This window comes from Cryptomeria japonica, chromosome 4, assembly GCF_030272615.1.
Source record: "Cryptomeria japonica chromosome 4, Sugi_1.0, whole genome shotgun sequence".
NCBI classification, from domain to species: Eukaryota; Viridiplantae; Streptophyta; class Pinopsida; order Cupressales; family Cupressaceae; genus Cryptomeria; species Cryptomeria japonica.
The window spans coordinates 18,335,435-18,356,344 of record NC_081408.1 but is presented as its reverse complement, the minus strand read 5'-3'; the positions used below and the strand labels follow the sequence as shown (position 1 = coordinate 18,356,344).

The 20,910-nt window shown below is 36.6% G+C and overlaps 1 protein-coding gene across 4 annotated transcripts; it reads left to right on the top strand.

Moving 5' to 3' along the window:
* Positions 1-215: 215 nt before the first annotated feature.
* LOC131033139 (lipid phosphate phosphatase epsilon 2, chloroplastic) lies at positions 216-9,817 on the top strand. Of its 4 annotated transcripts, none has more exons than XM_057964273.2 (4): positions 227-735; positions 3,961-4,192; positions 8,358-8,431; positions 8,626-9,349. In XM_057964273.2, the coding sequence occupies exons 1-4, from the start codon at positions 403-405 to the stop codon at positions 8,695-8,697; spliced, it is 711 nt and encodes a 236-aa protein (XP_057820256.2). In that variant the 5' UTR covers positions 227-402; the 3' UTR covers positions 8,698-9,349. The 4 variants fall into 4 exon arrangements, with proteins under 4 accessions (XP_057820258.2, XP_057820256.2, XP_057820257.2 ...); XM_057964274.2 differs by having other exon boundaries at positions 229-735; positions 8,533-9,351; XM_057964272.2 differs by lacking the exon at positions 8,626-9,349 and adding an exon at positions 9,389-9,817 and having other exon boundaries at positions 238-735.
* The last annotated feature ends 11,093 nt before the right edge of the window (positions 9,818-20,910 follow it).

Below are 20,910 nucleotides of genomic sequence, written 5' to 3'. Positions count from 1 at the left end.
TTGTAACTATCATCAAAAAGCATTTCTCAGCAACTCCAAATTGGACGTTGTTAAAGACCAAAAGAATAATGAGAGGAAAGAAAATGCATTTACGTTTTCAAAGACATGAAAGACAGTTATGTAAACACCTTGACAACCAGCTCTGAAATGATTTGATTGGGAAGAAATTAAGAAAGCTCTATCATCATATTGCATAAGAAAAGAAATGCAGAAATCAGCTTGTGAGGTGCTCTGTCCCATAGACGCCTCGTGAAGGTTAAAATATGTATTTTCTTCTTCGTGTATGGAACTTAATTTTGTCGTAACCATCCTTATAGTATTTCCCATCACAAATAACGGTAATGAAATATGGATTCCTACTGTTGACAAATAAACAATAGCCACGTAAAATACAAGGGCGGTATGGCAACTGCAAATATCCTTCATCTAAATGTGAAGTCCATTATGCTGACTTCCTTCAAAGGGCTGAAAACAAACAGAACAAACGCGCCCTGTCTTTCTTCTCATTGCAAAATCTCTGAACATTCTCAAATTAAATATGATCTGGGCAGGCAGAGATTATCCAATGCCTTTCTAATGTTGCACTCTGCTGCAATGATTGCCAGGAAAAACAGCTTAAAAAGTAGGAGCAGCTCTGAAGGAGAAGCATCCATGGAAATCGAACCCATTATTGAAGATGGGGCTTCAAATTCGGGAACATCCTCAAGAGGAATTGGGCATCATATCAACAGATTTGTAAAGGCTTTCTTCATTTTATTTTTCTGTTAGATATGTTGTATTTTTTAGGGCTTGTTTATTTTTTATGAATTGGGTAGACAGAGGACTATTAAAATCCTTGCTGTAAGGCATATTTTATTTTTGCACAATGAGAGCACTGAAGAAAGTGATAATTTTCAATCAGCTGCCAAGACCGACACTAATTTGGTTTATAAGACATCACTTGTAGAAATCCAAAGGGGATAATTTTCAATTTATGTTGCATATTGTTCCAATTAAGTGTGCTGTAAGGCATATTTTGTTTTTGCACAATGAGAGTACTGAACGGAGCGATAATTTTCAATCAGCTGCCAAGACCGACACTAATTTGGTTTATAAGACATCACCTGTAGAAGTCCAAAGGGGATAATTTTCAATTTATGTTGCATAATTTTTCAATTAAGTGTACATATTCTAGCCCCTCCTGATTAAAACTTGTGCCTCCTTTATGGACTACACAGACCTTCACCATATTGAAATGTGTGCTTAGCATATAACAGTTGTTTGTTCGTAGGAAAGTAGGGTTAACATAGAAATCCTCTGCCACTTTATACAGTGGAATCGTGGGCTTAGCTTGTACATATTTTTTGTCCGTTTTTAATTCTGTTACGGTAAATGTGGAGGGGACTCCACTTTACAGTATTTTTCAGCTGAGAAGTTTACTGGCTCTTTCATACCTTTGTTGGATAGTTGAATCATAGTAGCCTTACCCACGAAAAATGCAGTAATCCATGGCTTGGACTGTGGAACCGTGCAGGTTTCAAGCGACCGGTTGCTTTTTTCACCAACCCAGGTTTTTCCATGGTTTTTCAGGAAAAAAAAAACTTATCCCATTGTCCTTAAAGCCCATATTTTTTTGTTTACAGCTCATTTTTTATTTAAGGCCCGGGTTTTAAAGCTTAATGCGAATTCGAGTCTCGCCAAGAATTGGGAGTAATTGCAAATAAGAACAAATTCTTACCTATGTCTTATATTTGTATCTTTTTCAGCACATATATTAGTCATGAAATAACAACAACAAATTCGTTTCTGAATATGTATGAACATATCAATGCGTTTTAAGTTTGCTATTTTTTTTTACTGTTGTATGTGAAGTAATTGAATTCTATTTACACTTTCAGCTCGTAATGGAATGTTATTGCGATATCAATATTTTGTTGCATGCCTCTATACTATAAGTTCTAGACCCCCTTTCTCGTCTTAGTTTGTAATGGAATATTATTGCCATATCAATATTTTATTGCATGCCTCTATACTTTAAGTTGTAACCCTTTCTCATAAAATATGGTCTTAGTTTCAAATGTTTTTGGACTTTGACAGTGTGACTTTTTGCATAATATTTATTTTCTTCATCTCAATGAGAGATCATGGAGTGTGATCCAGAACGTTAAATGCTGTTGATGTAAAAAAGTTCATAGAGTCAGATTTAGGAACATTTCAAACTACTATCTTGAACTGTAGAAATTTCAATGTCTTAAAAATATGGTCGTCTTCAATTTTTTCTTCGTCTTTTCTTGTTTTTGATTGCAATATGGGGCTCTATAATGAGGCCATAGTCTATAATGGAAAAAAGAAATGCATACCATCAAATGAAACACTTCCTGTTGGAGCAGTCCACACAGGGGCGTAATATTCTAAAACAAACAAACACCTTTCATACCATGTGATACACCTGAAATTCACAACAAACCCTTTTCGCCCATGAGATTGAAAAACGTATGTCCCAAAGATTGTCTTTTAGGGGCTGCTTTCTTATTATTAACTTCCATCCACCCAATTGTTTCATCCTCATCATCATATCCCAATGAAGCCGGGGAATTCAAAAACAATTGGTTGTTGGATTGCAATACAGAATCCAGAATATTGGCTCCAATTCCCCATTCCTCAGCTTGAGTTAAGTGCAAAGGCCAAGATGCTTTATCCGCTCTAAAAGGAGAAGGAATGGGGAGTGAAGGTATTAGAAAATCAGAGCCAGATACAGGAGAAAATGAAGACTGCAGATTAACCAGTAGCTTTTGCAAAAGGAGGAGGAATGGAGAGCAAAGGGATTACCGAATCAGAGCTGCAACTGGAGGAACATAAGACTTCTGATTCCCCAGTGACATCACAGAAGAAGATTCGCCACAACTACCACCACCATTGACAATATCCATCATAACACCCTCCTTTCTTGGCATAACAGCTGTCACAACCGAAGATTGAACCACACCAGTATACCTTGGAGGCTACGAAGGTGAGGCAAGCGCCACCTGCAAATGAGTCTCTGGTTTTTTTAGAAGGGCTGCCATTGTTATTTTGATTCGAAGAAGCCAAAGGGGAAGAGCTGTCTGAATCATTGGAGGATTCGGGCATAGATCGCTTCACAGTTAAAACTTAAATCAATAAACAAGCCCCTTCCCACTACGTATCATTTTTGGAAGAATTTGGTTTGCCCACTTTACAATCTGCAGCAATGTGCCAACCTGAAAACACTTCCTGTATCTTAAACTGAAGTCAATATTTTCATAGTCCAGAACTTGTTTCCACACACAATTCCCTACCTTGAGACATACCTAATCCTGCAGCCCTTTACCTCATTAGTCCAAGATTATAAAGGTTTATGCACATGTTCTTGGGTACTACTGAAACAAGAAGTCATCTGTTAATTAAGAATGCAAAGAATATGATATCCTAACCACTATTACATTACTTGAATGTTTACTTGTAATAAACTCAGAGGGCTTAAATTTTCATTTGTAAACTTATCAATGGAAGCTGAATGTCATAGTATCATACCATCTTTACCTTACCTGAATGAGTTAATAGTAGTTAACTCCCAGAAAGTAAATTTTCATTTCTTATGAGTGGGACTAATAATATATAGAATATGTGTTCAGTTTCTGGAAAATATTACTTTGCTTATAGAGCTTCAAATTCCATTCGTAGACCTTGTGTTTGAATAAATTGAGGTGTTAATTTTGTTATGATTATGGTTTTACTCCAACCTGTGGTCAATTTAATTCATTGTCCTCAGCCATATGTTTGCATAGTTGGATTGTTTTGGTGTCCCACCAGGCCCTTGTTCTTGGTTTAAATTTTCCATTGGAACAACTCATCGTTGACCTGAGAATTAATAGAATTCTGTAGATTTAATGCATTGTTATGCTGCAGATCTGAGGCTCTTGTGTCTGTACCTTGTTATAACTATTTTAACAAATGATGCAGAGCAAGTGGGTAGTTTCAGCAATCTTTGCTGCTGTAGTGATTTGGAGACATGATGCTGGAGTCATATGGGCCGTAGTAGGCAGTGTTCTTAATACAAGTAATTCAAAACTTTTGAAACGTATCTTTAAACAGCAGCGCCCTCCTTCTGCCCTGGGCCTGAAGGCTGATCCAGGGATGCCGTCTTCACACGCACAGAGCTTAGGGTATCTTACTTTGTATGCTGCTTTATCATGTAAGTTCTCCACAAAAGCTTATCTTTACATATAGAGTTCAATTAGTTTGTATTGATATTGTAGGTTCTAGCGACTGAGATTTGATTCTTTTTCTGGAAATAATGATTTCATCAGATTTGAAAATTACTTACCGAGTAGAAAAAGTTTAAACTCCCAAGGATACCATCCAGATGTTTGGTCTAATGATTTGAACAATAGCACAGTTTATCTTAACAAGACCTAACCTCTAACTAGTCTATATGCAACCGAAAATAAGAATAATTATGCATCTTTTTATTTAATTTTGGTATACAAAATTACTAATGCAGCAAATATGAAGAGCCCGTGTCCTAAATTTAGTATATGGATTCAATTACGAATATGGATACTGACAGAGGGAGAGAATAGGATTCGTGATACTGAAAATTTGTAAATAGACAGATAAGCTGATTTTATTAACATTCAAAAATGCTTTAATTTCAATTATGTACTTAATCTTAACATAGTAGCATCACCAAGCCAGAATTCATGCCAAATTGTATAAGATAATAATTAACATGCTTAACAAATGTATGTTCATATTTGGTAATTTCGACTCAATGGCCTTGGAGGCACCTTTGTTTTGCATCAAAAGAACAGAGAAAATTCATTTTGGAGGGCGACAAGATTATTTGCTCCAACCCCAATGGCGCGGACAACTCTGCAATCATTGATGGACTCACAGGTCAAAGGTTTGCAGTATCTCACAATCTCAATAAAGACAATCCTCTTTACCAACAGGGAAGTTGGGAGAAAACGGTAGGATGGGTTGATTTATTTTCCATTCTTTTTTCATTTCTTGATCAGGAAAAACAAATGTATCCTGGCCATATCTGGATACAACCTGGATATGACTGGCTAAATGGATATGCCCTGGATATCGCACTGCCTGATCTGGATATGGCATGTGCTGGTAGGCATAAGAGATATGTAACTTTGCTGTATGTGTGTTCAGATCCATATCTGATATGGCAGGTGTACACTGGCATATCTAGCAACCTAATCCATGGGTTATTTTCATTCCTGCAAGCACAAGATATTTATGGATAGAGCCAGAGAACAATTAAAAACAATGATGATTTGAACGATAGGGAATCATTTTTTGCAAAAAGATATTGCTAATATTGGTGAGAATGATTCTTATAACTAAATGATTTTGAAGAGGACAAAATGGTACTCCTCTGGACATAGAAGGATGCTGAAAAAAGTTCCACAGTGATTCTTTTTTAGCTGACACTACAGCAAACTATTTGATAAGCACTGATAACATTATCATCTTTTAACATATGATGTTGGATTTAGAGTTTAAGAACTCTAAAACTGTGAAGTATCATTTAACCATGAATATTGTGCTTTCCCTCATTGCTGATGCCCATTCTACCATAAGTCATTTGTTTTATAGATTGGCTTTAAACATTCAAACTTTTGGCATACATTTGATTTCGGGTTTGGCAATTTTGTTTCAAAGCCTATTACAAGACCTTGATTACAGTGATCTCAGATATTATGAGACAAGTCTGCATGTTCCATTGAAGTGAATTTACATCATTTATGTGATCAAGGGTTCATTAGATAATAATCATAGTTATACACAGAATTTTTGAGTGGCAAATTTTCACCAAACAGCAATAATTTAAATTAGGGCCTCAGTCTTTTTCAAATAGGACAAGGAGAACTAAATTGCCACATTGTTACCAAAAAATTAGTTCAACATTGGTTAAATAACCCAAGTATTATTTTGTTAAACTTTTAAATTGAATTGCTTCGCCACCGTAAACAATGCATTATTGTAGCTTAAATGCCTAAAGTTTATAATACCATTACAAATATAAATCATATTTGACTTTAGTGTGACATTTTTGCACCTTTTTTGGGGCCATATCACCAATCTTCACTTCTCACCGTTGATTTCCTCTCTAATCTAATGGTTTTGATTTCTTTCCAGGCAGTAATATGCAAGTGATATAAATGTTCAACAAGCGTGGATTTTGGACCTAGATCATTTATTGATCAATGACTGATATTCTCAGATCTAATGATCGAAAAGAAATTCCAGCCTAACATTTTAAATCTTTCATGCATCTTACATTCCAAAAAGAAATCAAAACTTTTAGGTTAAGCAGGAAATTGATGGTGTAGTTTCATTCATAGCTTGGAGTAGAGCCATATATAAGTGTCTTCCAAAATATTTAGTTCATGTGTGTTCCAATACCTTCCCAATAGTTCATATGTATCCCAATACCTTCCCAATACTGCCCCCTCAACCCCCGCAAGGGGTACTCCTGCCGTCTTTCCCTTGCTTCGGTATTACGAAGAAAACAAATGTGTATATGGAGGGAATTTGCCAAATAATTGTGTGGATATTGATGGACCCACAGTTTAAGTAACATTTAATTTTATGGTTAGCCCTAGTTAATAATTCCTTTTTAAAGATTTTTTTTTTTAAATGAGGATTTGTCATGGTAATTAATGTATTTAGCTATTATTTGTCAAGATTTTACACAAATTTCTAGTGATGTGCATAATTCGACAAGAAAATTAAGATTTTTCAAAAAAATAAGTATTTGATAAATAGAAGATATTTTCCACACCAAGTCAAATTATGATATTGCTATAATGATTCAACTGTGTAGTTTTTGAGTCAAACTCAATGACCCATGTTTCATGAGTAGTGGTTCACAAGAATCCATCTCTCATGAGAATGAATGGTCCACTTAACACTCATTGCATATAGGTGATGCTGACAAAGGTGAAGCATTGGGCCTTCTTGGGGTCTGGGGGTCAACCATCCCAGTACTACTCCTACTCAAGCATGCTTAACCACGGAGTTTCCTCCAAGGTTAAACTCACTTAGCTTACAACCCCATATGCAAAACCTTCAGCAAGTGTTGTGCCTTATGAACCATTCATTGTAGAACCCCTTTAGTATTTACTGTTCTTGTTTTCGAAGTTCTATATCACGATATTTTCTGAAAATTATTAAATTATATTAAAAAAGGTGTCTCCAAGTACCCCGTCTCCTAGTGATTATGTTAAATAGTAATGTGGTGATGACATGGTGTTGGAAGATAATGTTAGGTGTGCTATTAAGATGTGGTCAAGCTGCACAAATTAAGTCACTGATCTTGTTGATCTGGTTTCTAGGACTGGTACTTTTCATTCTACATCTAGATACACATTTCCCATAAACATCCCCTCCACTGTTGAGCTAATTCTAACCCTTGTTCACCGTGTGCCAGAAACGGAGGCTCTTTCTTCAAGCTTTGTTGTAAGCCCTTTATCCCTGTCATCCCAACTTCTCTCACATTAAAGCTCATCGATCAAATACTATCTCTTGTCAACATAATGGAACTTGAATGGGCTTTTGAAAGCAATTGAAATTCAGCACAAAACACAGGATTGCAAACAAGAAAGTGCCAATCTAATTCTTCAAAACCTACATGGGATAAAAGAAAACTAATGTGGAATAATCTCTTGCTTACATAAGCAGGTGTAGCTGAACTGAGGCCACAGAAAGAGCTTTACATGCTGAAAGGACCTCAAGAGACAACGTCATTGGCAACCAGCAATTGCTGCAGGCAGCCTGCAGCTAATGAATTTGAAGAGACGTGCAATTGCTGCAGCTAAACCATTCTAAGGGACAGCCCTGCCTCAGAAATTTTCTGCTCAATAAGTTTATTAGATCTGCCAATCAACGAAACTCTCCTTTATGAAGCCAGGGAGAAGACTACATTAGAGGGTCTAAATAACGAGGAGTGCCCACCTCTTGACCCCAACAATGGAAAGAATTTCCGCACCACTTCGTACATCAGCAATTAAGCCTACTGTGCTCTTCCTTTATTAGCTTTCTGGCAATTTCATTGCTCTTAATTTGTTTTGTTGTTGCTGTCTCTAAATAGCTTTTCTAGCATTTTGACCATGTATTTATGGTTGATAGTAGCATCTAGATGAACGCTTAAGTATCCTTACTGCTGTAGAAAACTGTTGTAAACATCCCTTTAAAAGTACTGTATATTTGGGGTTTTTGTAATAGACCTCTTTATAATTGATACAAATAGTTTTTTTTAATAAAAAAGACAAAGCTGCTTCTTTATATGCTATCAGAAGTACCGAATGATAGACTTTATCTGGACCTTTTTGTTGCAGGGATTGATTGGCAAGGTCTTACTGCATTTAACATTGGGTGTGCATTTGCAATATTGATTTGTGGTGCATATTTGGTAAGCAGTCAATTTTCTTACTTTAAATGCATGTTGTTTCTAATTACAAAATAGTATTGTTCACTAATTAAATGTTCCTAATTATTGAAATGGGGCTGAAGGTCATTCTCTGCGCCATGGAATTGGTTAGATTCAGATTCAACCACTGCATTTGAGCCCATTTGTTTTACATTGCTTATGCCCACTCTATGCAGGATCTGCATTCCTGCTTTTCTGACCCTCTCAACAGGGCATCACTTTATAATCCCATGGATGTAGATACATGAGAATGCCAAGCAAGATATGCATACAATTCTGTAGGATTTGTGGGAGTTAAAGAAACTTAAAGGTTCTGTTATTTCTGGTCACAACCATCGCAAGAGCTCTCTCACTATAATAGTGCAAAGGTTTCATCAGTTCTATTCTCAACCATCATCATCACAATGCTTTCATTATAATTTGCTGCGGGGATTATTTGTGCAGTTTATCCTTCAAAGGGTTCTAGATTTCTTAAGAGTATTCCCAATAATGTCATAAGATTGTAGATAGAAAGTTTGGTTGCCAGTCAAGGATGTATGGTTTGTGGTCCCTTGGGGTTTGTAGGTGAAGAAACCAACCCAGCAGCTAGAGAAGTACAACCTGCATGCGAATTCTTCTATTTTCTATTATTTCGTTAGTGTCTTCACAATAATAATCGTGGGAATTTACATTTTTCACACAATTTCACTCAATTTTCCTTTTCCATTTCAAATATAAGTTCATTCAAGAGTAAATGGTACATGCATTTTACGAAACAGTTGGTTGCATGTTCTGTAACATTTTATTGGAATCTAACATGCCATATTAATCAGCCACAGTAGTTCAGTTAACCCCTTCTCTACTAAAAAAATGGAAATAGAAAGAATAGATTTTAATATAAACAAATACGTGATTGAAATCTGATAAGTCGTGTACTTGTTTGCTTTACCCACATTGAAGACTTGGTTGCGAGTATCAGAGGGCCTGCATTCTTATGATCAAGTGCTAGTAGGAGCTTTATTTGGTTCGTTGACAGCAATTATATGGTTCTGGCTATGGAAAGAGTTTATGTTAAAAGCATTCACTTCCTTTCTTTGGGTTCGGATAGCTTTATGTACTGGTTCCCTTATTGCTGTAATTGGATTCTTATGTGTTGTTTTCCAAACTTGGCGATTTGGAGAGATCTAAACATGATTATTTTGGAATTGTGGTCTTCATAGCATAATTTTACTTTATTTTATTGATTTTTGTTATTGCCGAGGATACGATTTTATGGTATGTTTAGTTTAAGCAGCTTTTCTATGCATGCACTATTAATCTGAAGGATACCTTGAGAAGGCATTTAGTGGCCTTAGATTTCAATTTTAATTCACCTATTATTGTTTTTCCTGCTAAGTTTCATGTCAAGCTTCTTATTGATGAGTAGTAAAATACGCATGCTTTTTAAAGAAAGGGAATCTTTACAGGTCTTCCCTGTTCCAGAAATAGCTTGAACAACTAAAATTATTACAAATGTTGTCAATGAAATTATTAATGGTACACGTATATAATAAAAATTGGAGACAGATAATATTTTTAGTACATCTAGAATGCATTCTTATATTTAATTTTGGGAAGGAAGGATCCATCATATAAATTTTTTATTCAACATCCAGAAAATATCTTAAAATGGATGACAATATATAATATGAGAGCATGCACTACCAAAAAGAAAACTTTAGAGCACACATCTAAAAATCTAAGTTATCGGTCATGGGATTGGTTTGTATTCAAGTTCAGGTTGGGGGCGTTAGCACTTTTAAATTTTGAAAATTTGAAAATTTGAAGTGCCTTTACGATTGTTTTCAGTTTTTGAATCAACTAGATATCAATTCAATGAAGCATAAAGTTAATGTTGATAATGAAAGATTTTACATTAAGTATGAACATGCATTGTGTTATGAGTGTGAAATTTGCAGTTCAGGTCTTGATATGTTTCAGTATGTGCATGATTTCATGCTACAAATTGATAAAGAACATGCTAAATATGTTGGGTATAACAGTAATAAACAGAGTGATGAATGGTATCAGTGGAAATATGAGTAACTAGGCAGTTGATAATGATGTTTCCAGATATAGTTGGCTATAGTCAGATGGAAATCAGGTATATGACAAAGGTAAGTACAAGCTTTTCTTTTTCGATGGGCCTTGGGTCATTAACTATGGTTTGATTTTCAAACCATAAACAATTGGTATCAGAGTAGGCCTTTCAAACTAGTCTAACCAACTAAAAGGAAGATCATGGCTAAATCTAATGGACTCTCTTCAAGCAAAGCTCCATTGTTTGATGGAACTAACTATGCATTTTGGAGTCTTAGAATGGAAACCTTTATAATCTCCTTGGGATATGATGTTTGGCAAGCAGTGGTGAATGGATTCAAAACTTCAAATTCTCCATTAGATCCAACAACAAAGAAAGCTTATGAAAACAATGCAAAAGCAAAAAATGCAATCTTATGTAGACTAAGTGAGCCTGAACATGTCAAGGTCATGCATTGTCAATCAACAAAGGAAGTTTGGGATAAATTGAAAAACATCTATGAAGGAGACATTAAGGTGAAAAAAGAAAAACTTCAAAGCCATAGAAGAGAATTTGAAAGCCTTAAAATGATGGATGAGGAGAAGAGTGCAACATTCTTTCTTCGAGGTGATGAGGTAGGCAATACAATATGAGGTCTAGGAGAGGAAATAGATGAACCGGTAGTAATTCAAAAAATATTAAGATGATTTCTTGATAGATTTGATCCTAAAGTCTCAGCAATAGAAGAAATGAAGGACTTGGACCAGCTATCTTTGGATGAGCTACATGGAACTCTTACAACCTATGAAATGAGAACTAGAAAAGGAGAGTGATCAACAAAGCAATCATCATTCAAAGCTTCAAGGAAATTAAGCAAGGTTGGTGTGCAAAGGATATGCACAAGTGGAAGGAGTTGATTTTGAAGAAACATTTGCCCCAGTTGCACAACTAGAGGCTATTAGGATGGGTTCTATTAGGATGGGTTTCTAGCATATGCTTGCTACACAAAATTCAAAGTGTACCAAATGGATGCTAAATCAGCTTTTTTGAATGGGCACCTAGAAGAAGAGGTCTATATTGAACAACCAAAAGGATTCAACTTATCAGAGATCAAAGACTACGAATGTAAATTAAAGAAGACTCTTTATGACTTGAAACAAGCCCCTAGAGCTTGGTACTCTAGATTGGACAAATAAATACTTGCAAGATCAAGGTTTCAAGTGAGGCATAACAAATAGCAATCTTTATTTCAAGATTGAAGATGAACATCAATTGATTGTAGTGGTATACGTAGATGATATCATCTTTGGAGGAAGCAAAAAGGAAATGTGTCAAGACTTTGCTCAAAGGATGCAACAAGAATTTGAGATGTACTTGTTGGGTGAACTATCCTTTTTTTTAGGGTTACAAGTCTCAATTTAAAAATGGAATTTTTATTTCACAAACAAAATATGCTAAGAAAATGTTGAAAACGTTTAGGATAGAAGAATGCAATCTTGTAATTACACCCATGGTTATGTTGGATTATTCCAGGGAGATTGTTGGATTTGGTTGATCATTGATGCTGCTAGGATATGTTGTCATTGATATCAACATATTCTTGTGAGTTATTCCAGTGAGTTTGGGAAGAGTTTTTGGTTTGGTTTTGCTGATCACTGTTTTGCAGAATCTGGTATATTTTGGTGTGATTAGATCTTGTGCTAAGACTTTAGATTATTGTTTGGGATGATCTTATTTATCTTCATTTCAGATGGTTCGTGATTTGGTGATCCGCAAGTTATCTTTCCTCGTGACAGTTGTTGATTGGTTGTGTTCTTGAACTTTGAGACGTTGATCGATGAAGATTTGAAAAGAGGTGTTGGTGCAACTGTTCTGATTGATTCTAACGTGCTTGTTGGTGTTTCCTAGTCGTGTTCTATTTGTTTTGGCGATCCACATTGATTGTTGTGTGAGTTTTTGGTGATTTCTATGAACCGGTGATGATTTGCATGTTGTGTAGTATTTCTGCTGGTGTAGCGTGTTGTGGTTGATCTTGGCGGGATTTCTGGTGGATGTAATTGTTTGAGAATTTGAATTAGGTCCATGCTATGTAATGTAAATCATAATATTGGTCCGATGGTCGGTCTTTGTATCGTGCAATATAATTTTTGTAATTATGAGTTGAAGGTTGAGGGTTTAGCCGACCTTGTTAGCAAAGTTGATAATTTGTATATATAGGTGAGATGCTTATGTAATTTAGGTGTTGGTATTGTGTCTGCATTATTAGAGAGAGGTGATTGTGAGAAAAAGGATATATCATTCAGTGAAGTGTTGAGGTGTGTTTGGTGTTTCAGAGAAGACAACTGTGCTTAACCGTAATTGTCATTGGGCATTTGTAGATGCTATCATTGTAGTTCATTCCTTTCGGATTGTAGTCCGAATCATTTTGTAAGTCAGTGAAACTTCCCTGAGGGTTTGTAGCCTTCCAGGCATATATCTTTGAGGAGTGAGCTCTAGGTAGTGTACTTGAATGCATGTGCAATCCCCATTGCAATATTTTCACATACTACTACAGAGTATCATCTTACTATGGGTAGGTTCCCACTGTGGTTTTTCCCTTAATCAGGTTTTCCACGTCAAAATCTTAGTGTTGTGTGTTGTGTTGTTAATTTGCTTATCTATTATTGTTGCAGTTTATCAGTTTATGTTTTGAAGTTTAATTTGTCGTAATCCAGTGAAGAGTGATTCACCCCCCACCCTCTTAGTCATCCTTCTTGATTATTGCTAACAGGTTACAAGGTGTAAATTAAGTAAAGATGATGACTTTCCTGAAGCAAATCAGACTCTCTACCAATCAATGATAGGAAGCTTACTCTATCTAATAGCCTCAAGGCCAGACATTATGCAAGCAGTTGGAGTTGTGGCAAGATTTCAAGCAGCCCCCAAGGAAACACATTGATAGGGAGGATCCTAGTTGCTTGAGTCAGCTTGACTCACTCCAAGGCTTTCTTCCTAGCCTAACCCGGGAATACGTCTCTCTATTCCCCTAATCCACTCTAGTTCCTCACTACCGAGGGTTGTTACTCTGCTCCTTGTGAATTCACTTTCGTAAATCCACCAACTCACTAATTCATTGAATTTAACTAGACACCTTACAGGGTTTGCTCTGCCATGGATTATGCCTACAACTTCTCCTAAGTTATTTTCTCATCATGCTAGGACCTTCTCTCCATTCGATCCCATCTTCCCTTGGTCTGAGGCCGATAGCCTAGACTCTGGTCTACCCTGCAAGTGATTTCCGTTTTGGTCACTGATACCTAGCCGGGCTATCATCAAGCTCGCCTAGGGCTAGTTTGCTGAAATGGCCGATGCCATTCCCTAGTCTACTACAAATGGAACTCTATTGTACATGACTGACTCTTCTTGACAACCTCCAATGGTCGTGTGGATCCCACGATGGAGAGTCAAGATAGAACCATGTTTATGACTGCTTGACACCAACAGAAAACAAGAAACAAAATGACCACTTATTTACAGAGCCGAGCTTGGCACGACTTCACAATTGAAACTTACAAAACACAGAAAAGTCACATTTACTCTAGCACACTAGCATTTAGAAACTTAAACCATTATTTACAGAATTATGAGAAAATAACCAAAAAATGATCTTCTATTTGTTTTTGCACAGAAGTCTGATTTTGTAGAACTAACACATCCAACAATCCCAAATCCAACCCCTTACAGAATGCCCATTGGGTCTTTTATAGCCTCTGTGACATGTCCTGAAAACATCCCTAACGGACGAGATTCAACTCGACACAATTCGGACACAATTTGGTTTCTGTCTGTAACTGATTTTCAACCTCCATCGGGTCATCGGGTTAGCACCACAACACTTATCTCGACGTTCGATGGTTGTTTACAACTCACTCGTTTCCCCTTATCGGGTCATCAGAGTAGCCAGAAAACACTAACACCGATGCCCGATGACATTAGACAAACTGTGCACGTCCACACTGGTTCCCATCGAGTCATCGGGTTAGCATCGAGACAGTCTTTCCGATGGTCGATGGTGCGCTCCCCACAAAAACCTCCTTATCGGGTTGTCGGTATAGCCCAAAACATGTTCTGCCAATGGCCGATGGTGCGCTCTGAACGGCATGCTTTCCCATCGGGTCATCGGGTTAGCCCAAAACATGTCTTGCCGATACTCGATGGCTCCACAACGGACTCACTTCGCTCGCTCCACTTCGCTTGCGACTTCATCGACCTATCAAGGTAGGTAGAAAATAGTCCCGCCGATCGCTGATGGCACCTCATCATGTCATTGAGATAGGTAAGCCGATACATGAAATTTTCAAAAGAAGTCAAAATGCACTCTAAGCTCCAAACACCAGTCCTTATGCCAAAATTGCCAAAATTTGAAAAGGGTCTTTGCTCACCCTTAGGTGCTCCTGCACCACACATGTTCAGTCAGTAAAAAGAATCTTCAAATACTTGAAAGAGACTTTGGACTTTGACCTATGGTATCCAAAAAGTGAAGACTTCACCCTAAAAGCATACAAAGATGTTGATTGGGCAGGTAGTATAGATGACAAGAAAAACACAAGTGGCAATGCATTCTTTTTAGGAAATAGCCTTGTTTCATGGTTGAGTAGGAAACAAGCCTCAATTTGCTTATCCACTGTAGAAGTAGAATACATAGCAACAACCTCATGTTGTACTCAAGTACTTTTGATGCGTCAAACTTTGAAGGATCTCAAAGTGGAATATGATCACCCAATATCTATATTGTGTGATAACACAAGTGCCATCAACTTCTCCAAAAATCCGTTGATGAACTCAAGGACAAAACACATTCCCATCAAATATCATTTGTTGAGAGAACAAGTTATTGAACAACATGTGAAGATGGAGTATGTGCCTACCAAAGAACAAATAGTAGATATATTTACAAAACCTCTACCAAGAGAAACCTTTGAGTTTCTTAGAGAAAAATTAAGGGTACTACTCTATCCTTTTAAGGAGTAAGAGGGAGTTCTTTGATACCCTTTGCCATTGATATCAAAGGGGGAGTAGATTAGTAAGGGGGAGCATTAGAGCAAAAATAAGCAATGAACTAAGGGGGAGCATTGTATGATCAAGATTATCTCATTAAGAGGTTATTGGCTTGATGATGATGATAGAGTTGTAATAGGATGTTTGATGACTTTATTTTGTGTTGTCATTGATGACAACCATGTCTTGTTAGTCATATAAGTCATCTAAACCAATTGGTAGAGCCTAACTGGTAGTGGAATATGGACCAGACAATAACAGACAACAAAATTGCTAAGTTGTAATCAACCAGTAAACATGAACAAAGCGATGATCAGAGAATTGGTATGGAAGATTGGTGAAGAGTTAGACGTTGCGGTTTGGAACATATGTTTATGACATTGGCATGAGTCTTTGACTGGAACCGCATCAGCAGATGCAGAGTATTGTGCAAGTTATGATCGGAAGAACAACCAGTCATGAAGAACAGAGAACCGGTATAGCAGAGTTTGTTTGATCGGTAAACCGGTAGACTTTATTTTATGTTTTCGAGTTATGTTTTGTTTTGCCAACATAAGGAAAGCGTAATGAGCAAGGTGATTAGATTCAATGAACCTAGGGAATTGTTCCAAGGTTCTTGACCGACTGAACAGAGTTTTTAGAAGGAGATGAATGTTGTATGATTTTATGTATCAGAGAGAGAATTTGATCATGCGGTGAGACAAGGAGTTAGGTTTTGATGCGTTGTCGGTGATAGAAGAAGAACTGAAGCAGATCTAATCAGGTACAGAGGTTCTAACAACAGATCAGTCATACTTGTTTCCTAACAGTTGCAGCAAGAAAATCCTCTGACAAGGTCACTCCTAACAGGGTGCGGTAGGATCCCATCAGGTCCAAAGGTTAAATCCTCTAACAAGGTGACACATTAGCTTGTGTTTGTAAATCCCAGTGACTTGGGTAGCTCCTAATAGGGCTGGGTCCTAACAAGCCTTATTGTATAGCTCTTAACCGGGCTGAGACACTCCTAACTGGGTGTACCCCTAATAGGGTATTGTAAGACCTTAACCGGTCAGATCTCTATACTGCATATAGTTGATCTTTGTGGGTACTAATTCCCACCGTGGTTTTTCCCATTTAGGTTTCCACGTGAAAATCATTGTTTTATGGTTTGCATGCTTTATTGGATGTTTGCTTATGTGGTTTTATATCTTGCATGCATATTAGTTTTCAAATTAGTGAAAGGTGTTATCAGATTAATTAAGTTTTTGCTTGCATTGATTCACCCCACCCCCTCTCAGTGCCTTTTAAGTTTATCAGAGGTTGAGGTTGCCATCAATGACAAAGGGGAAGATTGTTGAAATATTGTAATTGATATCATTATGGCAAGGGTTGATATGACAGGATTGGAGACAAACAGCTATGAAGACTGATCAATGTTGAAAACATTTATACTTGTCGATCAATAAGAAGAGCAACGTTTAACATACTTATAACGAACAACCGCCAACATTATGAGCATTCCTATGAATAGTTGATTATAGAGCAGATCGAATGAAGGACAATAGTACGATCATCTTCTTAAGACTTCAGTAGCGAGTAAGACTTCTCAGCATTCTTATGACTTCAACAGGCTTTAGATCGTCTTCTCAAACCAACAATTAAGAATTACAATTATTGTCTAGCTAGTAATATTCCAGAATATCATTGATTAAATGAGCACAAGTTTGATACAACAAAACTCTTATTTGAAATCGGTTTCCTGTGTAACTAATGGCATCTAATAACTAAACAAGCATGGTATGACTAAGAAATCTGATTCAGGTGTGAGTCATTAATTAAATCATTTTAAGAAGGCACCGCTTCGTGAAGGGTGCGATTACTTTTTAATGGTCAAAAGTTACAAATAATAATATAGAGAAAGGATACGATTCTATACCAAAAAATAGGGAGAATAATCAATAAAAATGACATGACTGTTTGATTAGAAGTTTGTTTCTGAGAGAAATGACTTGAGACTCGATGGTATAAATAAAGAATAATAGGAATACAAGTGAGTTGATGAGGTGTACCGTGAGTAAGAGCAGAACTGAAAGCTCTTCGATCTAAAATAATTAGGCTTAAGGATTCAAAAGAAGAAACAGTACAATGAAAATACAACAAATATAAAGTAGACTTTGATGCTGATTGTCAAAAATATTATGTGCAAATTTTTGAAGGAAGAAATTATGATTAGTTTGTGATCAAAATTTTGACAGTGTGAGGAAAAGTGTTGTAATCAGATTTGTGAAGGTTGGAATCATCCATTGTTCTTAAAAGGTGAATTACAGAATGAGAGGTTGGTGCCTCTACCAATTTTAAAACAATACTTATACATAATAATGTGCATTTAGAGTTTTAATATCTACTTTGTGTACTTGTATTTTTTGGACTCGTATTGTTAATAAAATTCAATTTTGAAATAGTTTGTTATACTGAGTCATGCCACGCCATGCCACGCCACCCAATCCCTTCTTGAAGTATAATTGTGGGACCAAAAATATGGATTGGGAATAAACCGAATTAGTTTGAAGGCGTTTTAGTTTGTCAAGTGACAATTGACTTGGCAGCAATTTGAAATGTGAACCCCAAAACCCAAATCGCATGAAGAATTGGTTTAACCCGCCCGTGGATAAGGGTGTGAATTGTTTGGTTTGCAGTAAAAACTTTGCAAGACGATGAAATTATAAAACACACCATCATTTATATTTTTGTCTGCATAGTATGTGCGGTGTCATTTGTCACTTTCTTCCATTGGGATTCCAAATCTAAAAATATAATGCTATCGAGCAAGTGAGAGGGATGAAAGCTCTAATGATTGCCTCAAGACGTCAATGCAGAGATCAAGTAGGATTAGGTGTTATCGTAATATAGGTTCCTTAGGATGCTCCAAACCTTAATGTTAGCATGTTGGCTTATTTGCAATAAATTGATCTTGAATTGAGTCGTGTTAATACCTACCATTTATAAGGGGCGACAACATGCGCATAATCACATAAGCTTAAAGTTTGTTCAAAGAAAACCTCTCTGATCAAAAGCATGAAACTCTTGCCATGATGCTAGATGCATTATTGTGCAGCTTGCATCTCTATTTTGTTGAGTTGGAATGACTAAAGGTTTTGCATTTATTAACTAAATTATTTGATTTATTAGATTTAATTCAATTAACCAAATTCAGATCATTAATTAAATAAATAAATCATATTTGTTTAATTAAATCTTCTCTCATATTTAAATAAATTAATTTTAAATCCCCCAAAATCTCAACTCAACCCTTAACCAGGTAGATCCTAACACGTCTGATATTGTAAACCCCTTCATCGGGTGGCTCATTAACTTGAGTTCAAAATCCTCTAAGAAGCTTACTCTTAACAGGGTAGAGCTCCTAACAGCGCTGAGGCAAAATCCCTTGATCGAGTGAATCCTAATAGGGTCTACTCTTAACCAGGCATATTGTAAGCTCTTAACTAGGCTAGGCCTTTAACCGAGTGCATTCCGAAAGAGTGCAAATACATGTTGTGGGTGCTAATTCCCACCATGGTTTTCCCAGTTGGGTTTCCACGTAAAAAATCTTTGTGTTCATGTGGTGGATGCATTGTTGATTTGTGCATTTGATATCTTTACTTGTTTGCATATTGATGAACACTTGAGTGAATGGTTTGTTAAATCAACTTAGAATATTGTTTGAGTAATTACCAGTACAGTTTTGTGCAGTATTGCAGATTTGTGTTATTACTGATTAACCCCCCCCCCCCCCCCTCTCAGTAATAACCAGATCCTCATGACAACACTTTCTTCTTGGTATAACATCTTCTCTCTCTTTTTCTTCAAATTCCATGTTGCACATTAGAACTTGCTCTTTTTTGTCCTCTAGTTGGATATGATTCCTTGCCTGTTTGACTATGTTTGTTTCTAACTGCCTTTGGGTTGTTGTTCTTTTGCCAACATCATCTCTCTTGATGATGCTTGTTGTTTGTTGATAGTTTTTGACTGTGTTAAGGGTTAGCGTCCTAGTTAACGCTGCTTTACTAATCAAAAAATATTTCTCCAATGGCTAAAACCCCAAGGTTTCATTACAAGGTCTCTACATGTAGCTATGTAGTCAATCAATAATTCTTCTATCTTGGCACCGACTTTAGACCTCTTTTGAGTATTCGTAGACCCAGGAAGCTAAGACATTATCTCATCAAAAAATTTCCTCTTGCCTTAGCTAAATGATTCGGCCATTTCTAGTTCTAAGGTTTTAGCAAACATAGATCAATTACCTGCACTTAGGGTTTCAAATATGGGCCACAAGAAACACTCCAAGAATGCTCAACTGCACTTAATTGTGCATAAAATTGACAATGAATAAGCACTAAAGCAGTGAGATTAAGTATAACTCTTAGCTAATAAAGCCTAAGGTAAAACCCCAACATGTAAAATTGCATGTAGCAGAGATAACACAGAGTGCAAAAACTATCAAAGTATGCTTATCAAGATCAAAGTGGAATAATTTGATAAAAAACCTAGCTTAAAATAGTGGAATTGAGTCATTAATTGTAGGTACGCAACTGTTTGGTTGGTGCGAACTAGCGATTGCATTTCATATTTGAATGTTGTGATAGCAACAACTATTTACCCGTTTTCAGGTGAAGACAAATGAAAATAAAACACGTCAGCTCAAAAATCCATGCCACACAACTGCAAACTTGTTGATGTCAATCATCTTTTCTTAGTTGCGCAATGATGCACAAATCTTAGGCATTGATCTGTGGTATGGTGTTTACCTTTTAAAGTCCACAATTATGTTGACTGCGAGGTTGCAGAGTTAACAATTACGAGCAACTTCTACTTGTCGCACAACTATGCGAGTGTTCCTAACCATTGATTGGGCTTGATGTGAATGTGATTTACTCGCTTGACTAAGATAAGTCTTGTGAGATAAGCCTGGCCCACCGCATAGGTTTCAAACACTTGGAAGACACTAATAGGTCCTTGTGTGATGATCTATTCGTAGTGTGGGCCACCATGCCACATCTGCAAGGTAGGGTTACAAACTTAGGATAAACATGCATCTTTTGCTAACTACACAATCACACTTTGATCTGGGCTATTGATTAGAAACAAAGAAGCATGGGTCAAAAAGTTGAAGACTTTGACCACAAGCGTGTGGGCTTAGCCTTAGTGAGCATGTCTTTCTAATCATGCAACAACACATGAATCTATACCATTGATTGAGGATATCTGCATGATCAATAATACAAAAGGCAAAAGTCGAACTCAACTAGAAAGGCTAACACAAGGGGTCAGTCAACAAAACATTATAAGGGGAATAAGTCACGACTTAGAAGAACAAAAACTACCTATTGGAAGTCACCACAAATATATA

Coding starts and splice junctions, on each gene's coding strand:
- LOC131033139 (XM_057964272.2), top strand. CDS start 403: ATGGCAACTGCAAATATCCTTCATCTAAATGTGAAGTCCATTATGCTG. Junction 736..3,960: donor GGCATCATATCAACAGATTT/GTAAAGGCTTTC, acceptor CAAATGATGCAG/AGCAAGTGGGTAGTTTCAGC. Junction 8,432..9,388: donor TGATTTGTGGTGCATATTTG/GTAAGCAGTCAA, acceptor CCCACATTGAAG/ACTTGGTTGCGAGTATCAGA.